Here is a 24741-nt window from a genome sequence, read left to right on the forward strand (position 1 = left end):
AAAAAAAAAAAAAAAGTCTGAAACATACTATACATGTGAAAGAAACCTGAGGACTTAAGGCTAAGTGAAATAAACCAGTCACAAAAGGATAAATGCTATATGGTTACATTTATATGAGGTAGTAATCAGATTCATAGAGGCAAAAAATAGGTGGTTATCAAGGGCTGAGGGAAGGGGAAGTAGAGAGTGTTTAAAGGGCATGGAAAGATGAAAACAAAGCATTGGAGATAGGTGGTGGTGTTGGATGTACAGCAGTGATATGATCAAAAAGATGTCTTGGTGTTATGGTTTAATATGAAGTGTCCCCCAGAAGCTTATGTCTGAGACAGTGCAAGAAAGTTCAGAAACAAAATGGCTAGAGAATCTTGACCTAATTAGTGAATTAATCCCTTGATTGGGATTAACTGGGTAGTAACATAGGCAAGTAGGGTGTGGCTGGAGGAGGTAGGTCATTGGGAGGTGTGCCTTTGGGATTTATATTTTGTCCCAGGTCTGCAGTATCTGCTTCCTGGTGCCATATCCTGAGCCACTTCCCTCTTCACACCCTTTTGGCATTATGTGCTGCCCTGGGTGCAGCAACAGTGAGACTTCTGAAACTATGAGCCCCAAATAAACTTTTCCTCCTCTAAAATTATTCTTGTCAGTTCTTTTGGTCAGTCACAGTGGCAAAAAAAAAAAAAAAAAGGCTTAGGCTGCTGGTATAAAATGGGGGCAGTCACTTTGGTAAACGTTTGTTTATTCCTCAAAAGTTAAACACAGTTAAATGGTATGGCCCAGAAATTCCACTTTTAGGTATATGTCTAAGAATTGAAAACAAGTCTGCAAAAACTTGTTTCTAGATTGGTCAATTTAGTATGCCATAAAAAAAGTATTCTGGTTTGAAATTCTGAGCATAAATATTTTATCTCAGTTCAATTTGTTTACTTTGTATTTACCAATACAAATTAGCTTTAATTTATAATACATAAATTTCACCATTTCATTATACAGTCAATAAAATATTAAGAAAGTCAGTACTATAAGAAAAAAGGGATGAAAAGGTGACAGATGAAGTAAATAAGGCAAATGTTGGTACTTGTTGAATGGGTTGTAGGTATGTGGGGGTTCACTGTATTATTTTCTATTTCTGGTATGTGTAAAGTTTTCTTGTAAAAAACTCCATAGCAAAAATTCCTCCCATGCCCTGTGTTTAAATGCCAGGGAATGGAAAAATTTGAACTCTTCTCAAAGCTTTGATGTTGCCAAAACTCCAATTCAGGATTGCAGACATGGAAGGAATGTTTTTTAATTCTATCATAATACTTTGAACAGAGCTGCGAGATTTAGGCTACCTGTATTAGTTTGCAAAGGATGCATAACAAAATACAACAGACTGGGTGGCTTATGCAACAGAAGTTTGTTTTCTCACAATTTTGAAGATCAGAAGTCCAAGATCAAAGTGTCAGCAGGATTGGTTTCATCTGGGGCCTGTCTCCTTGGCTTGCAGGTGGCTGCCATCTCGCTGCACCTTCATATAGGTCTTTTATCTACACACGTACATCTGGACTCTCTTGTATGTGTTCAGATTTATTTTTGATAAGGACAAAAGTCAGAATGGAAGAGAGCCCATCCTAATGGCCTCATTTTAAACTTAATCACCTCTTTCAATATCTTACCTCCAAATATAATCACATTCTCAAATATTGGGGGTTAGGTCTTCAACATGTGAACTTTGGTGAGACACAGTTCATTCAGCACATAACACAAGCTAAGAGCCTATATAAATTACTAAGTGTTTAAAGAATGTTTAACTTACTGAAATATTTGGTTTTTATTTTTGGGGGTTGAACCCAGGGGTGCTTTAGCACTGAGCTATACCCCAGTTCTTTTTATTTTTAGTTAGGGTCATGCTAAGTTGCTTAGGCTGGCTTTAAACTTGTGATTCTTTTGCCCCAGTCTCCTGAGTTGCTGGGATTTAGTGTGTGCCAATGTACCTGGACATATTTTTTTTAATATTTATTTTTTAGTTGTAGTTGGACACAATACCTTTATTTATTTATTTTTATGTGGTGCTGAGGATCTAACCCAGGGCCTCGCATGTGCTAGGCGAATGCTCTACCACTGAGCCACAACCCCAGCCCCTGGACATGGTTTTTAAAATTTTACATTTCCCTTTATTATATGTATATTTGCATGTTGAGTTCCCTTGTATAAACAACTGATCTCAGGATCTTTTAAAGGAAAGTGGTTGTTACAAGATCGGTTCTTGTAAAAGAGGCATACTTTTCCTAAATCTTTTGTTTGAATCTCCCTTTTAAATATCTTAGCTACCTTACCTTTTGTTAGTCAGCTTTTTGTCATTGTAACCAAAATACCTGACAAGAACAACTTAGAGAAGGAAAGGTTTATTTTGGCTCATGATTTCAGAGGATTTGGTCCATGGACAGCTACACCAAGGCAGAAACATCATGACAGAAGGCATTTGGGAGGGAAGCTGCTCAGCTCATGGCAGCCAGGAAGCAGAGAGAAAAGAAGGGGCTGGGGAGAAGATGGACTCTTCCAGGGTACACCCACACACAATGACCTACTTCCTTCAACTAGGTCCCTCCTCCCAGTAGTCCACCAATGAGGCCAGCAACCTCACGATATAATCATGGCCTAAAAGCCCCGCCTCTGAACCTTGCTGCACAAGGGACCATACGAACTCTGGGGGAAATTTCCAATCCAAACTATAATATCTTCTGTTTCATGGAATCAAAGAATATTAGCATTAGAGATCTTTGAGGTCGTGCACTTCAGGGATATGGAACAGGTTTCAATTATGTATCCTTTCCCAGTGAAAAGGCTTCCTAAGGCTGATTCTGGGAGCAGTCAGTGAGAAAGAATATTTGCCATACCTGATGTAGCTTAGTGCCTTCAGAGGTGCCATTCAATCATTCATTCATATATTGTAAATTTGAGCACCTCTTATGCTCTAGGCACTTCATTACATGCTGAGGATACGGCATTGAATAAGAGTAAGCCGGCCTTCCTGGAATTTATGAAACAGCAGGAAAAATAGATTACAAGCACATAAGTAAATAAATAAATAAAATGAATCCAGATAATTTTAAGTATAATAAAAAAGAAAAAAAAATAACCAAGTTTCAAATTCAACAGTTACTGTAATAACTTTGTTTATCAAAAGAAGGTAAAAATATACCTCCCAAGGTTTATGGAAAAGACCAGCAAAATATTCAAAAGCAAATAAATAGATATATACTATGTGGCTGGGGTTGTGGCTCAGCGGTAGAGCTCTTGCCTAGCACATGCAAGGCCTTGGGTTCGATCCTCAGCACCACACAAAAATAAATAAATAAATAAAGGCATTGTGTCCAATTACAACTAGAAAATAACTATGATTAATATTATATTTTATGATAAAAATTTTTATAGTTGATCACAAGGGTCTCTCATGAAGTGTAATCAAAAGTTTTCATAAACTTTTAAAACAAAAGCAAGAGGGGCCAGGGTTGTGGTTCAGTGGTGGGTGGAGTGCTTGCCTAGCATGCGTGAGGCACTGGGTTCGATCCCTGGCACCACATAAAAATAAAATAAAGGTATTGTGTCCATCTTCAACTAAAAGAGAAAAAAAAAAAAAAAAGCAAGAAATGTCATGCTTTTGGTGTGCTGCTTTTCCCATGCTAAAACATTCACCTTTGATCCTAGAGTACTTAAAAGGAAAAGTCCAAGACTCACGAACATTATACTTTTATCAAAATGAGTATTCCTGATCCTGCCTTTGATTCTATTGTGTGTAGCAAGTCTGAAAAAAGAAATATTTCTGAAAGGGAAAAAAGTGTGTCAAATAGAATAGTTACAAAGTCAACAATGAGTGTTAATCATTTCGCTGTCACTGAAAACACAGTTGTTTCACATTAGTATGAAAATACTCTCAGGCATTGCTATTAAGTGCCTTAAGAATGGATTTTTTTTTTCCAGCCAGGCATGGTGGCGCATATCTGTAATTCCAGCAGCTCAGGAGGCTGAGGCAGGAGAATCGGGAGTTCAAAGCCAACCTCAGGAAAAGCAAGGTGGTAAGCAACTCAGTGAGACCCTGTCTCTAAATAAATACAAAATAGGGCTGGGGATGTGATTCAGTGGTCAAGTGTGTCCCTGACTTCAATCCCCAGTACCAAAAAAAATAAAAAAAGAATGGACTTTTTCCAAATTTCCTCTGCTCAGTCTTATTCTAACCTATTAAGTTTTATGTGCACAGAGTACTCTGTAACAATAGGATTTCTTTTTGATGAAATGTAATTAGTAATGTTGGTATTTCATCAAAGTTATTATAATGTGATTTTGTTACAAGTGTCAAAAGTTTCATGTGCTTGGTAAGCTGGAGCTGCCTTTAGCAAAGCACACCTCATATTAAGGAAGTTAGACTTGTGCAAAGTACAATGGCTGCTATCTTAAAAGTCGTATTTCTCAAAGTGTAGCCACAAGCCTTGCCAAAATCACCTGGGTATTTGTTAGAAGACAGGTTCAAGAACCTGCTCCCTGGCAGCTGAATAGCAATCTTCATGTGAGGCCTTATGCACAAAGTTTAGACACCCGTGCCCTGGTACCCTCTTAGCCACTGCCATTTATTATCTGAGAATCCTCTCTAGGAGTTCTCATTTATAAACCAAACTAGACAAAGAATATACCAACAAATATACCCAAACAGAAAAAAAAAAATGGACACTTTCCATTGTGCAAAATTCAGTGTGTCTAAAGCTGAGGAATACGCATTTATCAAACTTGAACTCCTCAAACATTCTGACATCAAAAATATGTAAAGCTACAACTCACAGAAAATGAGGTTTATACATGTTAAATTATATACACGTAAAATTCTGAAAAAGCAACAATTAAAAAAGAACTTAAGGGCTGGGGTTGTGGTTCAGTGATAGAGCGCTTGCCTCCCACGCGTGAGGCACAGTGTTCCATCCTCAGCACCACATAAAAAAAAATGAAATAAAGATATTGTGTCCATCTATAACAAAAAAATATTTTAAAAAAGAACTTAAAAATGATATTCACAGACTAGAAAAAGATTCCTTTGTAGCAGAAATATCAGAGTCTTTTGAAAGCACAAAATTCAAATGTAAACTTAAAAGACAAGCACAGGATTTCAAGAAGTGGGTTCATAAAGGATATGATCTTATGGTCTAATCCAGAAGTTTCAAATTTTTTGGTTTTCAATCCATTTGTACTTTTTTTTGTCAGGGTAGGGTGGTACTAGGGATTGAACTCAGAAGCACTTGGCCATTAGCCACATCCCTAGCCCTATTTTATATTTTATTTAGACACAGGGTCTCACTGAGTTGCTTAGCACCTTGTTTTTGCTGAGGTTGGCTTTGAACTCTTATTCCTCCTGTCTCAGCCTCTCAAGCTGCTGGGATTCAGGCACGCGCCACTGTACACGGCTCCGTTATACTTCTAAAAATTACAGAGATTTTGTTTTTGTAGGATTTTTTGTGTTGTTTTGTAAGATTTCTATTTCAACTGAAACACTGTTCTATTATATCTACCCCATCTAGAGATATTTATCATATTAGAAGTTAAAACAAAATAATTTGAATTTTTATTAATCATTTTCAAATAAAAATTTAATATATGTTAACATAATTTTTTGAAAGATAACTTTTTCTAAAACAAAAAAATCATTAGTGAGTACAGTGTCACACATTTTTGCAAATACCTTTAATATCTGACTTCATATTACAAAGCAGGATTCTTATATCTGCTTTAACATTTAGTCTGTAACCATATCACACATCAAGCAGCCTATGCAAGACTCCATTGTATGCTCATAAAGGAATGAGAGTGAAAAAGTTAAATGATATCTTAGTATTATAATAATAGCTTTGGCTTTGAATACCCTGAAAGGTTCTTGAGGACCCACCTAGACCACAGTTTAAGAGCCACTGCCCTAAAGTACTCTCATTTTACATATAAGCCTACTGGATCTCAGCAGAGGAAGTGAGACACTCATAACTACATGCATGTTAATGGCAGGGTACAGATCTTAGATGGTTTGTCTCACTTCTCTTAGTTTAGGTTCTCAATCACAAACCTGGGAAATATGCCTTATTGGCCTATCCTGTTCTCTCTAGTTAGAAAATTGTCACAATCTAGTACCAAAAAAGTTTTTTTAATGAAAAAGGGAAATCAACAAACATAATAAATCCTGCTATAGATATACTGTTTGAATTTAAATTATATCTGAATTTGAACTGAAACACTTATAAGGCAAGTTCCATTGTAATTATACCATGCAAACTGTAATGACAAACCACACAGGAAATGTCACAGATAAATATGGAAAGCAGATTAACCACAATATCCCTATTTATCCTACATTCTGTGTCTGAAATACACTACAATGACCTATTTCAGAAAGATCTTCCCAAGGACAGTAGATATTTAAGAGAATGCAAATAAACTGGCAATCATATGGAACATTTTTAGATAAAATGAAGTTGTTCTGAAATGTATGTATTTTACATTCCCTAACTAAACCTTATTTTTGTCTTTTAAAAAATAAAATCAAGGAGTCTTCTTGGCACCTAGAAATTATTTCCCTTGTATCCTACCAGATGGTTCAAATCTTCTTTAAATGGATCATAGCCTTGCTTCTTTAAACAACGGAGTGCCCAGAAAAGTTGGTCTACTGGAGGAAATTCTTCCCATGGAACCCATTCCCAACCTAGAAAAGAAAGAGACCAAATCAATGTATTTACCTGACAGGGAATAAGCAGTACTTATTTTGGTAAGCTTTTTTTTTTTTTTTTTTTTTTTTTTGGTACTAGGAATGGAGCCCAGGGTTGCTTAACCACTGAGCCACATCCTCAGCCCTTTTTATTTTTATTTATTTATTTATTTTTTCTCAGCCCTTTTTATTTTTATTTAGAGATAGTCTCACTAAGTTGCTGAGGCTGGCTTTGAACTTGCAATCCTCCTGCCTCAGCCTCCCAAGCCACTGGGATTACAGGAACGTGCCATGGTGCCTAGTTAGTAAGCTAATTTATATGCAGAGAAAAATGAATTAAACTTAAAAGTGATCTATTAATAAACTCCAACATTGATGTTCTGCATTAGCTTAACTATACAAATACAATTTGCATTTAAAATGAACATTTTAAAGAAGAGAATGATCATGTAAAACATTGTTATTTGGATAGGAAGTTTACAAATACCACATCATGATAAACCCTGATTTAGTATTTATTCATTGTTTATTCAAATATCTGTCTCAAAATGCAAAACACTTTATATAGTATAGGTTATGCTACATTAAAATAGATCAGTTTCTTTCCCTATAAAATAAGGTAGATTACAGTATTCTTAAGTTCTCTTCCATCTCTTTAAAAAAAAAAAAAAAACTAACAGAAGCTGCACAGAGGAAAAAAAATACTGTGCCTTAGAATATTTTCTATAGAAAGACAAACACAAAGGGAGCTGATTTAAAAGAATCCACTAAGAATATCTAACAGTGTTTGTTAGTTTTAAAATGCATGAAATCTTAGAAAAAGATTCTAGGGAATGGTATTTTCTTTAATGATTTAGAAATAAATAACACAAAAGCACAGATACTCAGTTTTTTCATCTACACAGGAGAAACAATAACTTCCTTTTGCAGAGAATGATTATTCTGACAAAGGTGAACATACAAATATTATTATATTAGGATGTACACTTCATGTTCTAAATAGGACTTTTTATGAATACATGTTTTTACCTTTGTATGAGTGCTTTTTATTCTACTAAATATTTCTTTCTCTGCCTATGGAATACAGGTTATGTATTTTTAGTCTAATAAGGCATGAAACAAAGAAGCCATGAAATTGGTACAAATACAGAAAGAGTTGATTAGCCACCATGACTACACACTAACTACTAGAGAGAGATCAAGAGGAATAGAGACAGAGAAAGGGAGATGAGTGCCCAATAATGTGCTACAGATACTGAATTAACTGATCCTCAAGAGAGCTGTCTGTAGCTAGCGGGTGGTACATACCTGAAATTCTTAGTGAGACCATATCTCAGAATAAAATAAAAAGAGCTGATTACATAACTCAGTGGTAGAGCACCTTTGAGTTCAGTCCTCAGTACCTGGAGTGGGGTGAGGTGAAAGATTGCATGTGTGCTGAGTTTACCCCCATCTCCAAGAAAATAAAATGTTTGAGGAGCTGGAGTTGTGGCTCAGTGGTAGAGCGCTCGCCTTGCATTTGCAAGGCCTTGGGTTTGAATTGTTTCTTTAGCACCACATATAAATAAATAAATAAATAGATAGATAGTTAGATAGATGAAATAAAGGTATTGTGTCTAACTCCAAAAAAAAATTTTAAAAATGTTTGAATGATTCTCCTAATATGAACACACAGCTGTTGGAAGGATAAAATAAATGGTAAATTGAAGTAGGCTCTCCAAATCCAGGACCTGAGGAACATGGGAAGGAGACTGCATCATTACACTACAAATAAACCCACTGCTATAGTTGGTCTGAATGAGTGGATCTAACAAAAGTTCCCATGCTGGAGGCTTGGTCCCCTGTATAGTGATGCTGAAACTGAAAGGTGGTGGAACCTTTATGTGGTGGGGCCTAGTGGGAGGCAATTAGGTTTTTAAGAGGGATTAATGCTTTTCTCATAGGTTCTCTATAGTATATTGTTATAAAAAGAGTGAGCCTGGCCACTCTCTGGCCTCTTGTACTCTTGTTTGCACACATCTCTTCTGTATGTGGCTGCTTCCCTTTCCCCTTCTCTGCCATGTCTTCATTTTGGAGAAACTAAATGTTTACAGGGGATGTCCAGTACATGAGACCTCTCGGAGTGTGTATGTATATACCCATATATTAAAAATACATGCATTTAAAGATTTCGATTTGTTTCTTTAGTTTCTTGAATGATACAAGGTACGAGGTATTGAACCTAGGGGTGCTTTACCACCGAGCTATATCCTCAGTCCTTTTTATTTTTTGAGACATGGTCTTGCTTAACTGCCTAGGCTGGCCTTGAATTTGTGATCTTCCTGTCTTAGTCTCCCTAGTATGAGGGATTATAGGCATCAGCCACTGTGCTTGGCTTTCTTAGTTTCTTGTGGAGAGATGATACACATGAAGCCCTTAGAACAATGTTTTTGTCATTAAAGCTTTCAGAGTGTTCAATTCAATATAGAAGGTAATAGACAACTGCTTTGTCAGAGTAATCATTCTCTGCAAAAGGAAGGTATTATTTCTCCTGTGTAGATGAGAAAACTGAGGAAATCATACACACAAAAAAATTTTCTTAAAAATCACAACCTGAGGAAAAAAAAAATAAACACACACACAAAAAATGAACACTTACTGAGCGCTTATTATGTTTACTAGGTTTATATGTATATTAACTCATTTAATCCTTATAATACCCCATGTAAAGGGGTTACTATTGCTGCAAATGAGAAAAGAGGCCCAGACATTAAATAACTTGCCCAAGGTCATAGTGCAGAGTGAAAAAACCAGGACACAGAGCCAAACCAGCTGGTTTCTTATATTCCTCAGGATTTTAGCATTTCTACATATCTATATTAGCCAGTCTGTTTGGACTGCTGTAATACTTTAGAATACTTTAGATTTACTTTAGAATACTTTAGATTACGCATCTTACAGACAACAGAAATTTATTTTCTCACAGTTCTGGAGGCTGGAAGTCCAAGATCAAGACACTGGCAGATCTGGTATCTGGCAAGGGCCCATTTCCTGGTTCATAGACAACCATCTTCTCTCTGAATCCTCCTATGGAGGAAGGGGTGAGGAGTCTATCTGGAGTCTTTTTTATAAGGGTATTAATCCCATTCAGGAGGCCCTACCTCCTGTTAGCATCACCTGGGTAACAAATTTCAGCATATGAATTTTGGGGGAACACAAATATGAAGAAAATATAATCCTCTTCATATGGCAACAGAATGTAATACTCCTTCCAATGATACGTCCTCCACAAAGAAAAATGCATTATTTTATATAATTCTCTTACTTTCATTTTTTTCAGGTTCTACATTCTTTGGTTCTGAACCATGAGTCAAATCTACTTCTCCTTTCATTAATATAGTGACATAATGGTAATTCTCTTTCTCAATGAAAGAATTCACCACTGAGGCAAAGTGGACATTTTTCAGGCGAAGAGCTGCTTCTTCCCAGGTTTCCCTTTGAGCACATTCTTCCCAGGTCTCACTGGAAAAAAGAAATGTACTACTGTAATCAATTCTATTTATGTAAAGTTCTTTACCACGAAATACTTGGTTAGAAATTCCTAGCACAAAGCAAATACAACTGCAATTAGTTTATACTTTAAAATGACATATCAACAACTCAGCCTTCAACATTCTGTACATTTTATATTTAGTTACCTAAATACCAGAAGGACTTCATGTTTTAAAAAATTTAACATTTAGCCAATTCAGCACTAATTCATAGGTCTGAAAGTAAGCCTGTGCAACCAGGGGGAAGTTTAGTGTATTAGTTAAGACTCTGTAGTCAACTAGACCTTGGTTGGATATGAAAGTCCATTACTTGCTACTTTGGATAAGCAAAAAGAGGACTATTACCTTCTCATGGGGTTGTTATAAATGTATATGGAAGTATATTATGGCTTTTCCTACACTCACAGAATTTCAGTTTAAGCCTCAAAATGGAGGACAATAGGCAACTAGCACCTCTAAATTCTCATGAGTATAGCAGAAGAGCATGTCATCCAGGCTCACAGGTTTGCTAAGGAAGGTAAGACTAGTCTTCTGACCCTAATCCCACACGGGCTACGTAAGAAAGGCAGGAGATATTTAGGAGGGAGTAAAGTTGAGAATTTTCAGCCTAATATGAACATTTCTCCTCTTCCCAATGAGGGGTAGACTCTTTCCAACCATCTAAATGAGAGACTCTCCAGGAGAATCAGTTGAGATTGGGTATGACTCCCAAGAAGGAGATACTGATGTGTCCCTGCCAAAGACATCATGAGCTGCAGAAACCCAGCCCTAACCCAGTGCATCAGGGCACGGGTGACAGTAGGGTAAGAATTCTTGTATAAAACTGAAATGTGTTCCTTAGATTTTCCATATGCATGTGAATACAGAGGTTGACACTTATTCCTGCCTCAGGAATTTCGAAGGTGAGACTGGCTAGAGTGGTCATTCCGTGAAAGCTTAGCAAGGAAAGGGGGCAGCAGTGAAAAATCATCATTTCTATTACATATTTCCTTTGGGCTAAGCGTATGTCACAAAAGACTGCTGGGTAATCTAACAGAAGACCCTAGCAGGAAAAAAATGCAGGGTGATGTACTAGAAGCAAGAGCTAGAGAAGGGGGACCAGTGTTAAAAAAAAAAAAAAAAAAAGTTGTCCCTGTCAAGGACAAAAATCCTTGTGGGATTTCCAAACAACTGTCAAACACAAACCAAGAAAGAAAGCACGAACTTGGATAGTGGATACCAACAGAGAGGGCACCAGTGGAGGGATTAAAGCTGCCCTAGTCACATAAAAAGTTCACCCCTTCTTCCTCCTCAACACACGGGAGAAGGAAAGTCAGAAACAGCAGAGTGAGGAGAGGAAGAGATGGAGAAAGAGCAAAACAATGGCTTTTATTTTCACATTACAGGAAGGGATTAGACATGAGAAGTGAGACTGAAGGTTTAAACTGGCTTGGACTTTCAAATGCTTGGAAATAAATCATAATAACCAAAACATGATTTTTAATGAAATAAATAATAGAATTTACAGGAAAAGTCACTGAAACAGAGATAGGAAAAGATAACTCAAGTTTGAAGACTGTGGAAGGAGAAAAGAAACCAATTTTCTACTTGCTCCCCCATGAAGTTAGCTCATTCAGTATACAGTTATGTAAAGATCAAGTGAAAGGGTACCTGAGAGGAGCTTAGCATGCCATCCAGCGCTTCATTCAAGTACAATGTTACGATCACCTGGTAACTGAGACTCCTACACTTTCTTGTGTTAAGATAGTTATCTCTAGCCATTACTCCAGTAATTATAATTCTAGACTGTGTTTAGTTTGTGATCTAAATTTGGATAATCCCACTAAATTTGGATAATAATTCTTGGTACATCAACAAAGTACAATGTGTAGCTATGTGAGCAACTGGTTCATAATCTAAGAAACTGTATTAATGGTTTATCTTAATTATCTGAAAATGATAAACATCAATGCTTTTTTTAAATTCTGAAGACCATTTTAAAAACTGTATATGCTAAAAGAACATGAATTTCATATTTTATGAAGGACAAATTCTGATTAAGCATCAGACCTATACTACTACTACTTCTTTTTTTTTTTTTAGTTGTTGATGGACCTTTATTTTATTTGTTTATAGCAGTGCTGAGAATAGAACCCAGTGCCTCACACATGCTAGGTATGCTCTATCACTGAGCCACCACCTCAGCCCCAGACTTATACTTCTAACTATCATTTTGTAAGAAATATGAGTGGACTAGAAAAACATGGACATAACTACATAAACTCATATTCTTCAACAAATAAATGGCATGAGCAAAAGGGGATGGAGGATTACTTTTAGAGTGAGAAATAATGCAATATGATTCATTTGATCCTGATTGGTACAAAAACAGTGAAAAGACATTTTAAAGAAAACCGAGGAGGACCATACACAGACTATCAGAAGATACTAAAGAATTATTTTGAGCCAGATGCAGTGGGCCACACCTGTAATCCCAGCAACTCTGGGGGATGAGGCAGGATTCCAAGTCCCAGGCCAGCCCTCAACAATTTAGTGCAGTCCTAAGCAACTTAGAGAGACCCTGTCTCAAAATAAAAAATATGTATATAAATTAAAAGGGCTGGGGATGTAGCTTAGTGGTAAAGCACCCCAGGTTCAAGCCTTAGTACCAAAAATAAATTTATTTTGCAGATCACACTGAATTATTTAGGGATAATATAATGGAACATCTGAGATTTCGCGTAACATTGTCTACAAAAGGAGATGTGTGAGGTCCACATTTTGGGTGAGCAATGGAGGAGCAGTTAGATGGAACAAGAACAAGCTCTGCGGAGGTTCCTAATGATTCACGCTTTTCTCCACTTTATGTATGCTGGATTTTCAAAAATAAACTAAAGATAAAACACGCTGGATCTGGAGACTTTAGAAGACGCTGTTTAACTATTCTTGATTTTAACCTTCTCACTTCAGAATTCATTTTTTGCAACCTATGTTTTCTTCACTTTCGTATAGAACACTTAATTGCCCAACTCCCTCTGTCCGTCTGATATACTTTTTTTTTATTGTTTATTTTTTTATTATGCTCGCTTCCCTTTTATTAGTTGCTCATGACAATACCATGATCTTGACATATCCGTCTGATATATTTTACAATCACAGAATGTCAAGGCAGACAGGAACGTTAAAAAACATTTCGCCCACGGTCCCCATTTTAAAGACGAAGAAACTGAGGGGCAGAGTCTCACTAGCTCTTTTGCTCAGAGTGTAACGCAACCAGTGGATATTAAATATACCTGTGCACGTCTAAATAGCACGGAAGCGGTGCAAATGTGGTGACAACACCCGAATGCTCGAAGTTTAGAAACGCCCACTGTCCTCTCGGTGATGCCCACTAAGAAGCCCTTTTCACAGAACAATTCTCAGCAGCCACCAAGCAAGGTCAGCCTTCCTTCCTCAACCCAGCGACCCCTCGCGGCCGGCGCCTGCAGGGCGCAAAGAGGAACCCGGAAACCAGAGAGAAACGACGCGACGTCAGCGCGAACAAGCGCACGTGAACGCGCACGGCGCACGCACGGCGCGAACGTGTCGTGTAGTGCACGTTCCGTTTTCCAGGGTCGAAACGGGGGCTGCTCACCCGAATTCCAAATGACCCCCTGGAAGCTGAAAGCTGCCGTCTCCAAACGACCCTTTCCTCTTCCCCAGGAGGACGCAACGAGGATGCTCGCAGCTCGTCACCACCACTCCGACCCCTACCCCGGGCCGCCGCCGCCCCGGCGGCTCAGCGCTGGCTGTCATAGCGCAGGTGGGCGGGCCTGGCCTGGCAGGAAGTGACGTGCTCCCTGCGCTCCTGCGGGCTCCAATCTCTGTGTGAGCTAGTGCTGGCGGCAGAGTCAAAACAAGAACCTCTCCGCCCTGTCTCTGGCCTGTGTCGAGGTTGTCACTACCTCGCCTGGGTTGTCAGCTTGTGAAGCTGTGTTTCCTCTTCGAGGACGGCGGACCACCAGTTTAAACTAAGGCCACTTACCGTCTCTTTTTTTGAGGTAGGCTTGAAGACATAAAGAAGGAGACATGGGGGACAACGCAGGAGTGGCCAGATTTAAGTCACTTTAACATATCTTGATTACAAACAGCAATATTAAATCAATTTTTGGACCTTATCTACAGGCACATTATTGTAATGCTGTGTTCAAAAAGCAGAATGCATCAAAAACAAGAAAGGAAATAATACCCGATCCCAATAATGGACCGCCTGTCAGTAAGTGCCTCCCCCCATCCTCATATGATCAACTTATCTGTGAATGACTCCCCTAATCCTGGTAATGGGGAACCTGCCCAGTTACCAACACAGGAGAAGTAAAAACGACCTCTTAGAGCATATCCCTGTATTACTGATCTTACCTGTGTAAATAAGCCTCGTTAATGATAGGGGACAGACATTTAGTAGTGGGAACATGAGGTGAAGGAAATAATTTATAAACTGGGCCCACTGTGCTGACCCCCCACTTCCTACGTGCTTTCACTTTTAAAAAGCCTGAAGCCTGCCTGGCTTAAGTCAGCAAGATATGTTACATTTTTCAGCAAACTGCCTATTATCTGTAGGGGAAATGGAGGTCTGAAATGCCCATAAAAAGAACACAAGTTACCCTGAAGTGAGGATGGGTGGACTTTCGTGACTCTTATACAGACCAGATCCCAGAACCTAGGGAGATAAGGATAATTCCTCCTGACCATGAAATCTTTTAAGAACAGGTTCCAATTAGAACTAATCAGCATGGGCTAAAGTGACTTAGAGTTGTCATGCCCTGTGGGGTCTTGAAAGTTTAATGTCATCCTGCCATCAGTCAAAAGTCAAGAGGTGGACCTGGGCAGGATTCTGGAAACTTCCCTGGGATTCCTGCCCAATAAAACTGGAGGGGTAGGAGGATCATGCTCTTCCTGTCCTCTGAGAAAACCCAGTCTCTCCCTTGAGAAGGTCCCCCATTTTTTTCTTTGTAATTCCTTCTGATAAATTCATGCGTGTTATTTTGAGCTACATATCTGAAATTTTTCTGGCATGATTGAAAGAATTGGGGTGAAAGGGGCCTCTGCCCTGTAACAGTTAAGAAGTAGTTAATGTGTTCTCCAAACCCTGATTCTCAGTGCACTTCTTTCTTTCTCTCAATAAATTCATCCATCTTTAAATTCCTTTTCGCAAGGATGTAAAGGATCCTCACCACTTGAGTTGAGGTCCACTTCCCTTTTGGGGTACTTCATCAAGACCCTCATCTAGGAGACACTTTCAGCATTCATTTATTTACTCCAACCCAATGTTTATAAGATCCCTCTAAACCAGTGTTTATAAGCCTGCTTTTATAAGTGGCTGTGCCATTGTACATTGTTTTTTCCATAAATGACCTTCTCCACACCAGAGAACTTATTTCTCACTATGTTTCAAATCAGTGAAGTATACCAGGGCAAGGACAAATTGTGTAGAAACATCCCCATATAAATTATGACTTGAGAGCACGCATAAGTGTTTTGGGGGAGTAAAGTAATTTATTTAAAAAATAAATTGTGCTAAGACAAGTTAGTTACCAATATGAGAGGGGAAAAGACACTATTTCAAATGTTTGTACATCATGCACCAAATAAAAATAAAATATAAATGAAGAAAAATCCTGCTGAATGAAAGAGCTATAACTAAAATTAAAAACAAATGACTAAATCTTGGGATGGTGAGTATTTACTTTAAAATATATAAATTTATATTTCCACTCAATGGACATGTACATTATTTAAAAAGTCAGAGGGTACAAAAATTGCATTAACAGTTCTAATCAGTAGTTCTACTTTGAGAGACAGTTTTATTCTTTGAACTATTATTTCATTATTTGCATAGGTACTTCTAAGTATATGCTTATTCTGTATCCTGAAAAGTCCATTAAAAAAGTTACTAGAACAACTAAATGAGTTTAGCAAGATCATAAATTTCAAAGTTAATATACAAAGTCAATTATATAGCAAAGAATGATCAGAAAATTGGATTTTAAAACCATCTATAAAAGCATAGAAAACATAAATAAGGATAAATTTGGCAAAAGATGTGTTCATCTTATTAAGTCTTAAAATTTAAATTAAAAAAATATTATGATCATGGATCAGAAGATTTAATATTGTTAAGATGACAGTTATTTCCCAATTGATTTATATACATTCAGTGTAATCCCAACCAAACACCAGACGGTTTTTTGTTTCTATCCCTATTCCCCACAATGGTAGAAATTGATAACTGGCCTGATTCGAAAATTTATTTGGATATACAAAGGTTGAAAATAGTCAAAATAATTTTTTCACATGAAAAATTCAGAGGATACACACATATACACAAGAAATGAAAAGATCCTCAAATGGTACTTGGGACAATAAATAAAAATTAACACAAAATGAATTGTAGATAGAAAAACATAAAAGTATAAAATTTCTAGAGGAAAATCTTTGCGATTTGGGTTAGAGTTAGGCCTAGATGATATCAAAAAGCATGACATCAAAAGCATGATCCTTAAAAGAAAAATTGATAACTTGGATATTATCAAAATTAAAAATTCATGGGACTGGGTTCTGGCTCAGTGGTAGAACACTTGCTTGGCATGTGTGAGGTCCTGGGTTTAATCCTCAGCAACACATATAAATAAAGTAAAAAAATCCATTGGCAACTAAAACATTTTTTAAAAATTTAAAAAATTCATTCTCTTCAAGAGAAATTGCTATGGGTTGAGTTGTGTGGTACTTTAAGATTCATATATTGAAACCCTCCCCCCTAACATAAGATAATTTGAAAATGAGGACTAATCTAATTGGGACATCTAATTAACTTAGATGAGGTCATAAGACTGGGAGCTCTTGTAGGATTTGGGCCCTTATAAGAAGAGATCAGAATCCTTCTACTCTGGCCCCAATCCTCCAGGTACAACAAGAAGTTAACTATACAGGAGCCAGGAGAAAGTCCTCACTTTGGACTGAATTTACCAGCACCTTGATCATTGACTAAACAAACTCTAGAACTATGAGAAAGAGATATCTTGTTTATGCCACAAAGTTTGTGGTATTTTTTTATAGAGTCCAAGCTAACCAAGATGCTAAGAGAATAAAAAGACTGGGAGAAAATAGTTGCAAAGTACATTATCTGATAAGGGAATGGATCTAGAATATATAAAAATTCTCCAAAACTCAGTAATAAAGCAACTGAAAATAAATGGTTAAAATAATTGAATAGATATTTCACTAAAAAGAGGTCGAATGGAAAATAAGTACGTGAAAATATGCTAAATGTCATGAATTGTTAGAAAAATGGAAATTTAAATTACAGTGAGATTCTTCAATGCCTGTATTAGAATGAATAAGATTACCACACACTCAAGTGCTCCCCCTCATACCCAAAACCCTGTTAAAGATACAGAGCAGTTAGAACTCTCATGAGCTGGTGGTGGGAATGCAAAATGGTACAATCACTTTGGAAAACAATTCATTGTCTCAAAACATGTTAAGTATATGATTATCATACTACTTAACAGCTCACTCCTAGATAATTACCTGAGATAAATGAAAGCTTATACAAAGATCTGTATATAGCTATTATAGTGGCTTTATTTGAAATTATTAAAAAGTGGAAACAACTCAAATATTTCTTCCACTGGTGAATCAGGGAAAACTGATTTATCTGATTTAACTGATTATCAAAATTTTTAATTTTGATAATATCCAAGTTATCATTCATAAATGGAAAATTACTCCACAATATAGAGGAACAAAGTTCAGATAACCACTATGACATGGATGAATTGCAGTTACATTAGGCTAAGTGAAAGAAATCAGATGTAAAAGGCTACATGCTGAATGATTCTGGGAGGAGGGGCAAAAGGTTAGTCAGTGTAGGTAATAAGTAATTGGGCCTGATCAAAAAGATAGGGGCTGGGGCCTGAGTTGTGTCTCAGTGATAGAGCGCTTGCCTGCAATGCGTGAGGCACTGGGTTTGATCCCCCGCATCACATAAAAATAAAATAAAGGTATTGTGTCCATCTACAACTAAAAAAAAAAAGAAAAGAAAGAAAGATGGGGGTTGATTCAAGAGGAAAGGAAATAAAATGCAATGTCTCCAAAGCCCTTACCCCTTCTCCTGCAACTGGTTGCCAAGGCAAAAACAAAGATAATATGGATAGGTCCAACTCTAGTCACAGAAAACAGGTCAGTGTTTGCCTGGGACTAAAGATACAGAAAAGGGTTGACTATGAAAGGGCATAGGCATTTTCTGTGGTCATTGAGGGATTCTATAAGATGGTAGTGACTTGACTATGTGTTTGTAACTGAGGATTATGTATTTAAAAGGGTGAATTTTACTATGTATATATTAAACTTCAATACATCTGACATTTTAAAAAAAGCAAAATAGAACAATGTAATGTTTGCTTGCAGAAAGGATAAGCCAGGATGTAGTTTAGCAGTGAAGAGGGTCCAGACAGTGCATAACTAAACTGTTGCACTTAATATCAAAATTTGTCATCCTTGTGAGACTGGGGCACAAGGACAGTCAGTGTAGGTAATTAAGGATTGGATCAGGAAGATGGGGGCTGATTCAAGAGGAAATAAAATGCTAATACTTCCAGAGCACTTTCCCCTCCTGCAACCTGTTGCCGAGGTTACCTGCCTCCAGGGAATTGTTCCCCCCAGCAAGGAGTTGTTAATAAGTAGTTGCTGGGTGGCTCCATTCCTGCTTGTACCCCTGGGTATCTTCATCCTCCCCCTCTTGGATCACTCTATCTTTGGGGTCACATAGGCAGAATGGGAAGAGGGGGTATGAGAGCAAAGGAAATCTGAAATCTATAGAAGGAGCAGGACACCCCCCCCCATTCCCTTGGGCACCAACTTAGACCCCCTCTTCTGTAGCGGAGTCTCTCTCTATCTCTGTTCTATCATTTAAATAAAACTTTTGTCCTTGCCTTGGCATTTCTCTGGTGTTCAATCTTCAACAGTGGGGATATGGGACTCAACATGAGCTTTATCTCTGGTCTCACTTGTGTGTAGAGTCATGTCTCTGAAGATTATATTTCTGGGTAAGCTAGCCTTTGCTTGGGCTATCTGGAGGCAGGCTCCTTCTCTCACTGGGCCTTGGAGGACTTGAGGGACTGGTGGTATTTATCATAGGCATTCCTATTAAAGAGAGCAGGCTGCTCCTAAAACATAGTAAGAAGTTGTGGGCTAAGAGTGTGCAAGTATGTGAGGAGGACAGCCTATGACATTCAGGATAAGTCACATTTAGTGGTTGGTTTCGAGTTTTCCTTTACTGCATTGTAATTACATTTTATAATCCCAGAGTCTTGAATGAAGTCTGACTATATGTTACTATCTGATCTTAGCCATGCTATGAAGAGATGGAATGGACAAGAGTCTACCTTGGCATAAAGGAAAGACCAAAGAGGAACATCAATGCAGAGAAGAATTGAGATCAAGGAGGAGGTCTTTGAGCTCTGTATTCCCAGTACCCTGAACAGGGACTCACACATAAGTACCCTTAGATGAATGCCTGAATGAAAGCTGCTCTCTATACCAATGAAGCAGAATAGTTTCAATGTGTATACACAAGCTAGTTATTGATTTTTCCTGAAAACTTTATGCTGTATGTAAAAAGATTGCATAAGTCACATGATGCACAAATGGTTATGAAAGGAAAAGACATCGTACTGAAAAATATGAATCAGGTAAGAGAAATACAAACCAACCCATTTTAGATGTTACTCACTCTAATTATTAGAGAATCCACATATCAAATTCCCTTCTATAGGGTCCCAACCAATTGAACAGGATACACAGTAATTACTGCAGCATTAGATCCTAACAGTGTCGGAGTCCAGCTCCAACAGGGGGTCTCAGGAGACGAACAGATGGTGAGGAGTCGGCGAAAGGGGGTGGAGAAACAACACAGACACCAAAGTGAAGGTGTTAATCTCAATCTTTACTTGTGAAGTTGATCATATATACTTTTCATTTTGACAGGCTCACAGTACTTTGTGGTACAAAACAGGAATCATTATTCAAAGAAACAGAATATTACGTAGCTACAATTAGAATAGAAGAATGTATCTTGGCTTATGCATAAGCAAGCATTTTTCCTTTCAGTTCGCGTTTTGCTTTGAGCTGTTTCTGTTTAGTTAACTTTTAATAATAGTTAGAAATGTCCCAACTATTGGCCTATACCTTGACTATTCTTTCTTGACTTACTGACTGGAACCGGTGCCATGGTTACAGCAAGTGGTTAACTTGTTGAAGAGTAAAAGCACAAGTCATTGTGCACAGGAACAAGAACAAGTTGCCCAGTACTAAGCACTAATCTGTCTTCTTAACATTAATTCTTCTTCTCTAGATTTTAATTTAATTTCTCAAAAACTTCCTTGACAGGAATACAGGGAGTTTTTCATTAGACATTAACAATTTATGCTCTACAGCTGAATCATTGCATAGAGCAAACAGATCTACTCTTAGAAGTAGTTGCATTAATTGGGAAAGTCATGTTTTTTCCTTCATACTTAATGGTCATATGAGAAATCACAACTATACTTATTAAAGGAATACAAAAACAAACCAGCCCATTCCCAGAAACATACTGCACTCCTCCAGAGGATGGACGCCTTGCGCCATCCACCTCAGTAGGGCCTTGCCATTGCCTGAGTCAGGGGAGGCGCGCAGCATAACAGAGCCTCCTTTCTAGTTTACCCACATTCTCAGCCAAAGGGTAGAGGCCCAGACACAGGGGTCCCACTTTGGCTTAACTCCAGGATTTTTCCAAGTGTGAGCCCTTCTTCCTTCCCCTTTACACAGAAATTTTGTATTCTCATTCTGCAGGATGCTGAAATTCTCCCCAAACTGACTCTGGTTCTGCTCTAATATATCCTTGTTTTAATGACAGTTTATCTGTTTATTTTCCAGTCATTTATCTATTAAGTCTGTTCTTAAATCTGAAAGTTATCCTATCTTACTTAGCAATTTACACAAAATAAAGATCTCCTCCTTGAAAATATTCCTAGCAATGAATTACTAACAGGACTTCCTTTACTTTCCTGAAAGTTACCTTACTAATACAATTAGGATAGAAGGTGAAATGATTCAATTAAGGTAATGTTGCCGAATTCCTCCTTCCTTCACTCATAACACCTCAGGGCACTGATTTGGGAGAGATCCCACGGTAGTAGCATCTATTTCTTCATTCTACCCTGCCCTACACAACCTTGTCCTGAGTGAATATTCTTGGTTCTTCTCCTGCCTCAGCCTCTGGCTTGAACTGAACCAGTTTCTTTTTCCTCCTTCCTCTTGGCAAGTCCCTGCGTTTGACATTTGAAACTCAATATAATTTAAAACCCACCTTGCAGTTTTCTGTAGTACTGTATGGTGCCTATTATAACTGAATTGATATGAAAAGCTCAGTATTTTTTCCCAGTAGTAAGAGGAAAAATGAGGAGGAGGAGGAGGAGGAGGAGGAGGAAGAGGAGGAGGAGGAGAGGGAGGAGGGGGAAGAGTAGGAGGAAGAGGAGGATTATTGCTTTGCTAGCAAAGGAGAAACAGAAGGGACTCCTGCCCCAGAGGCTATGATTCTATCAGCCAGCAGGAACAGTGGACTTTTAAAGAAGGGACATAAAGGCTACATTCCAGTTGTTCCCTGACGGGAGTTATATTTCATTTATAGCCTTGAGAGATAGCTGTTTCTTAGATCACAGGTGCTACCCACAAGTCTGGATTCTTTCATTCCTGTGGTCTGTGAGCCAAAGGACAGATAACTCTGGAGGACACATTACTCAACCTAGGACTGGAAGAAAGTTAATCTTGCTTCCCCTGTGATTACAGTGGGGGGGAAAAGAATGAGGAAAGAAAAAAATGTTAATTTTATTTATTATTTTTTTTGCCATGAACCTTGTCTCAGAACAATGTTTTGTTTTGTTGTTGTTGTTGTTTGTATGTGGTGCTGAGGATCAAACCCAGGGCCTTGCATGTGCTAGGAGAGCACTCTACCACTGAGCCACAACCCCAGCCCTTAATTTTAAAAGAAGCAGAAAGGGTTATATTGAAAGCATGAAGTGGGCCCCTGTTAGAAAATCACATATTCAAATTATACCACAATTCAGATGTCCAAAGAAAATGATCTCTTACTCTCTCTCTGTCTGGCCTTTCCTGTCGCGACCCCTCGCCGGCAAGGGAAAACACGACACAGGATTCTTCTTTCAGCAGTTTATTCAGGCCTTGATTCAAGTATCATCTTCTAGTGACCCCCCGCCGAGCGCCCAAGCACAGCCTAATAAAGCCTCCCGCATACCAATCCCAAGCTGCCACGTGGATCTCTCTCATAGGGTGGGAAGGGATTGCGTGCCAATTCTCCATATAAGGAGTTGTTTATCACAGGCCACAGTGGAAGCCGGCGCCATCTTCTAAGAATGGCTTACCACACTTTCCCCCAACATTCTTCATCACTAGCTGAAATGTGAGTCTGTGCAGAATTAATTAAATATTCATTATGATTTAACTTGGTATAATCAAATAATGTAATCAGTCCCTTTAAGTCATGTTCTGTCTTGATAAATGATTGAACTTTCAGCTTTATCTTCCTTGTGTTTCTTTACTACAGATGCCCTAGATGTATGAGGTTTTTGTTGCGGCTCATACAACATTGTAATGCTTTGAAAAGAAAGTATCATTTAATTAATATGGATTCAGCATGGATTCCATAGACCAGCAAGGGATCAATCCGTTACTCATTTTCAAAGTGGCTGTACAACTTTGCATTTCCATCAGTGATGTATGAGAGTTCCAGTTTGTTCTGCTTCATTGCTGACACTTGATATCACCAGTCTTTTTCATTTTAATCATCCTAATATGTCTGTAGGAATAATTCATGCCTATGGTTTGGATGTGTCACCTCCAAAATTCATGTGTTGGAAACTTACTCCCCAGTATGACAATACTGGGAGGTAGGGCCAAATGGGAGGTATGTCAGTCTTGAGGGCCCTACCCTCATGAATGAATTAGTGGTACTATAAAAAAAGTGCTCTCTCTCTTCTTCTCTTTTTCCATGTGAGGGCATGGTGTTCCTCTCCTCTGCAGAACTCAGTGCTCAAGGTACCATTTACGAAGCAGAGAGACTGGGCTTTAGTGTGCCAGTGCCACTTCTCAGCTTCCATAACAGGGACAAATAAATTTCTGTTCTTTACAAATTACTCAATCTCAGGTATTTTGTTATAGCAGCACAAACCAGACTGAGGTACTCATTGTGATTTTAACTTGCATTTCCCTAACGATGATGATGTTGTTAATTTGTATGTGCATGTATTCTTGTTTGCCATTCATTTATCTGTTTTAGTAAAGTGACTTTTAAAATCTTTTGTACATTTTTAAAAATTGATATTTGTATTCTTACTTTAGAGTTCTTTATTCTAGATGAAGGCTATTATCACACATTTGCTTTGAAAACTGGATGAGATCAGCAAGGGAATGAGTGCATTTAGAAAAGGGAAATAGTTAAAAAACCAACAAAGGGAGCTAGGGTTATAGCTCAGTAGTAGAGCGCTTGCCTAGCATGTGTGAGGCAGTGGGTTCCATCCTCAGCACCATGTAAAAGAGTAAAATAAATATAATAAAATTTAAAAAAACAACAACAAAGGGAAACTAAGGAGAGTCCTAAAATATGAAAAGAAAACTAGGGGATGATAGTGTTCCAGAATCTAAGTTCAGAGAATGTTTCAGGGATACTGATCTTCTGTGTTCAATCCTCCAGTGGATACTGTGAAGTGAGAAAAGTAGACCATTTGATTTAGAAGTGTGGAAACCAAAGGCAAAAGTAGTTTGGATACTTGAGTAAGTACAATTTTGATGAAATGCTAGAGAACTAGAAAGGCTCCTCTTGTGATTATTACAATCATGAAGAATTATGAATGGATTAGTAATGGGAAGAAGAATAATGGATTTAAAGTGGAATTAAATTCTTCAAGAAAATGAAGGTATGTTAATCAGTGTAAAATTCAGTTGTAAAAAAATCAGGAAAGTGGCTTAAAGAAGAACAACCAAGAAACGGGTTGTGGCTTAGTGGTAGAGCACTTGCCTGGCATGTGTGAGGCGCTGGGTTTGATTCTTAGCACTGCATATAAATAAATGAGCAAAATAAAGGTCCATCAATGTCTAAAAAAATATTTTTTTAAAAAAGAACAACAACCAAAAAAAAATGTTTCTTTTTACTAACAAATTCAATGTGAAAGGTCTATGTTGGTGCGGTAGCTCTGATGCCCAGGATCTTCTAGGGACCCAGTTGCATACCAGTAGTTACTGTCAGCTCCCAGGGTTATATCAGGGTATATATAGAACAGCACTGAGCAGTCTGCTGAGATGTCCTTGCTTATTATATGCCATCTTTATGGTAGATATTTTTGCTATGGTCTTCACTCCCTTTGAAGAAAATCTTCTAAACTTTCAACACTATTCATGAGCCAGGTTTTGAAATTCCTTATC

The 24741-nt window shown here is 37.9% G+C and overlaps 1 protein-coding gene and 1 long non-coding RNA gene across 4 annotated transcripts; one reads left to right on the forward strand and one right to left on the reverse strand.

The window, feature by feature from the left end:
• Nucleotides 1-5684: 5684 nt before the first annotated feature.
• On the reverse strand, nucleotides 5685-14019 carry Nudt15 (nudix hydrolase 15). 2 transcript variants are annotated; one of them, XM_046454293.2, is made up of 4 exons: nucleotides 13859-14019; nucleotides 10020-10216; nucleotides 9679-9781; nucleotides 5685-6712 (listed from the first exon to the last, which is right to left on the reverse strand). In XM_046454293.2, the coding sequence occupies exons 1-4, from the start codon at nucleotides 14017-14019 to the stop codon at nucleotides 6628-6630; spliced, it is 546 nt and encodes a 181-aa protein (XP_046310249.1). In that variant the 3' UTR covers nucleotides 5685-6627. The 2 variants fall into 2 exon arrangements, with proteins under 2 accessions (XP_046310249.1, XP_046310250.1); XM_046454294.2 differs by lacking the exon at nucleotides 9679-9781.
• An 11-nt stretch (nucleotides 14020-14030) lies between these two features.
• Nucleotides 14031-24431, forward strand: LOC124099241 (uncharacterized). 2 transcript variants are annotated; one of them, XR_006853885.2, is made up of 4 exons: nucleotides 14031-14264; nucleotides 14389-14479; nucleotides 19614-19955; nucleotides 22868-24431. It is a non-coding gene; the product is annotated as an uncharacterized LOC124099241 (long non-coding RNA). The 2 variants fall into 2 exon arrangements; XR_009227765.1 differs by lacking the exon at nucleotides 22868-24431 and having other exon boundaries at nucleotides 19614-21674.
• Nucleotides 24432-24741: the final 310 nt, after the last annotated feature.

The sequence above is a fragment of the Marmota monax genome, unplaced genomic scaffold (genome assembly GCF_021218885.2).
Source record: "Marmota monax isolate L192 unplaced genomic scaffold, Marmota_monax_Labrador192_F-V1.1 WCK01_AAM20220418_F8-fsc00011, whole genome shotgun sequence".
Taxonomy (NCBI): domain Eukaryota; kingdom Metazoa; phylum Chordata; class Mammalia; order Rodentia; family Sciuridae; genus Marmota; species Marmota monax.

Excerpts from the sequence above, each read along its gene's own strand:
- Nudt15 (XM_046454293.2), bottom strand. The coding sequence starts at position 14,019 with ATGACAGCCAGCGCTGAGCCGCCGGGGCGGCGGCGGCCCGGGGTAGGG. Across the intron at positions 10,217-13,858 it reads GGGGGTCATTTGGAATTCGG|TGAGACCTGGGAAGAATGTG; the intron begins GTGAGCAGCCCC and ends TCTTTTTTCCAG. Across the intron at positions 9,782-10,019 it reads AGAACCTGAAAAAAATGAAA|GAGGATTCAGAGAGAAGATG; the intron begins GTAAGAGAATTA and ends CTTCCTCCATAG.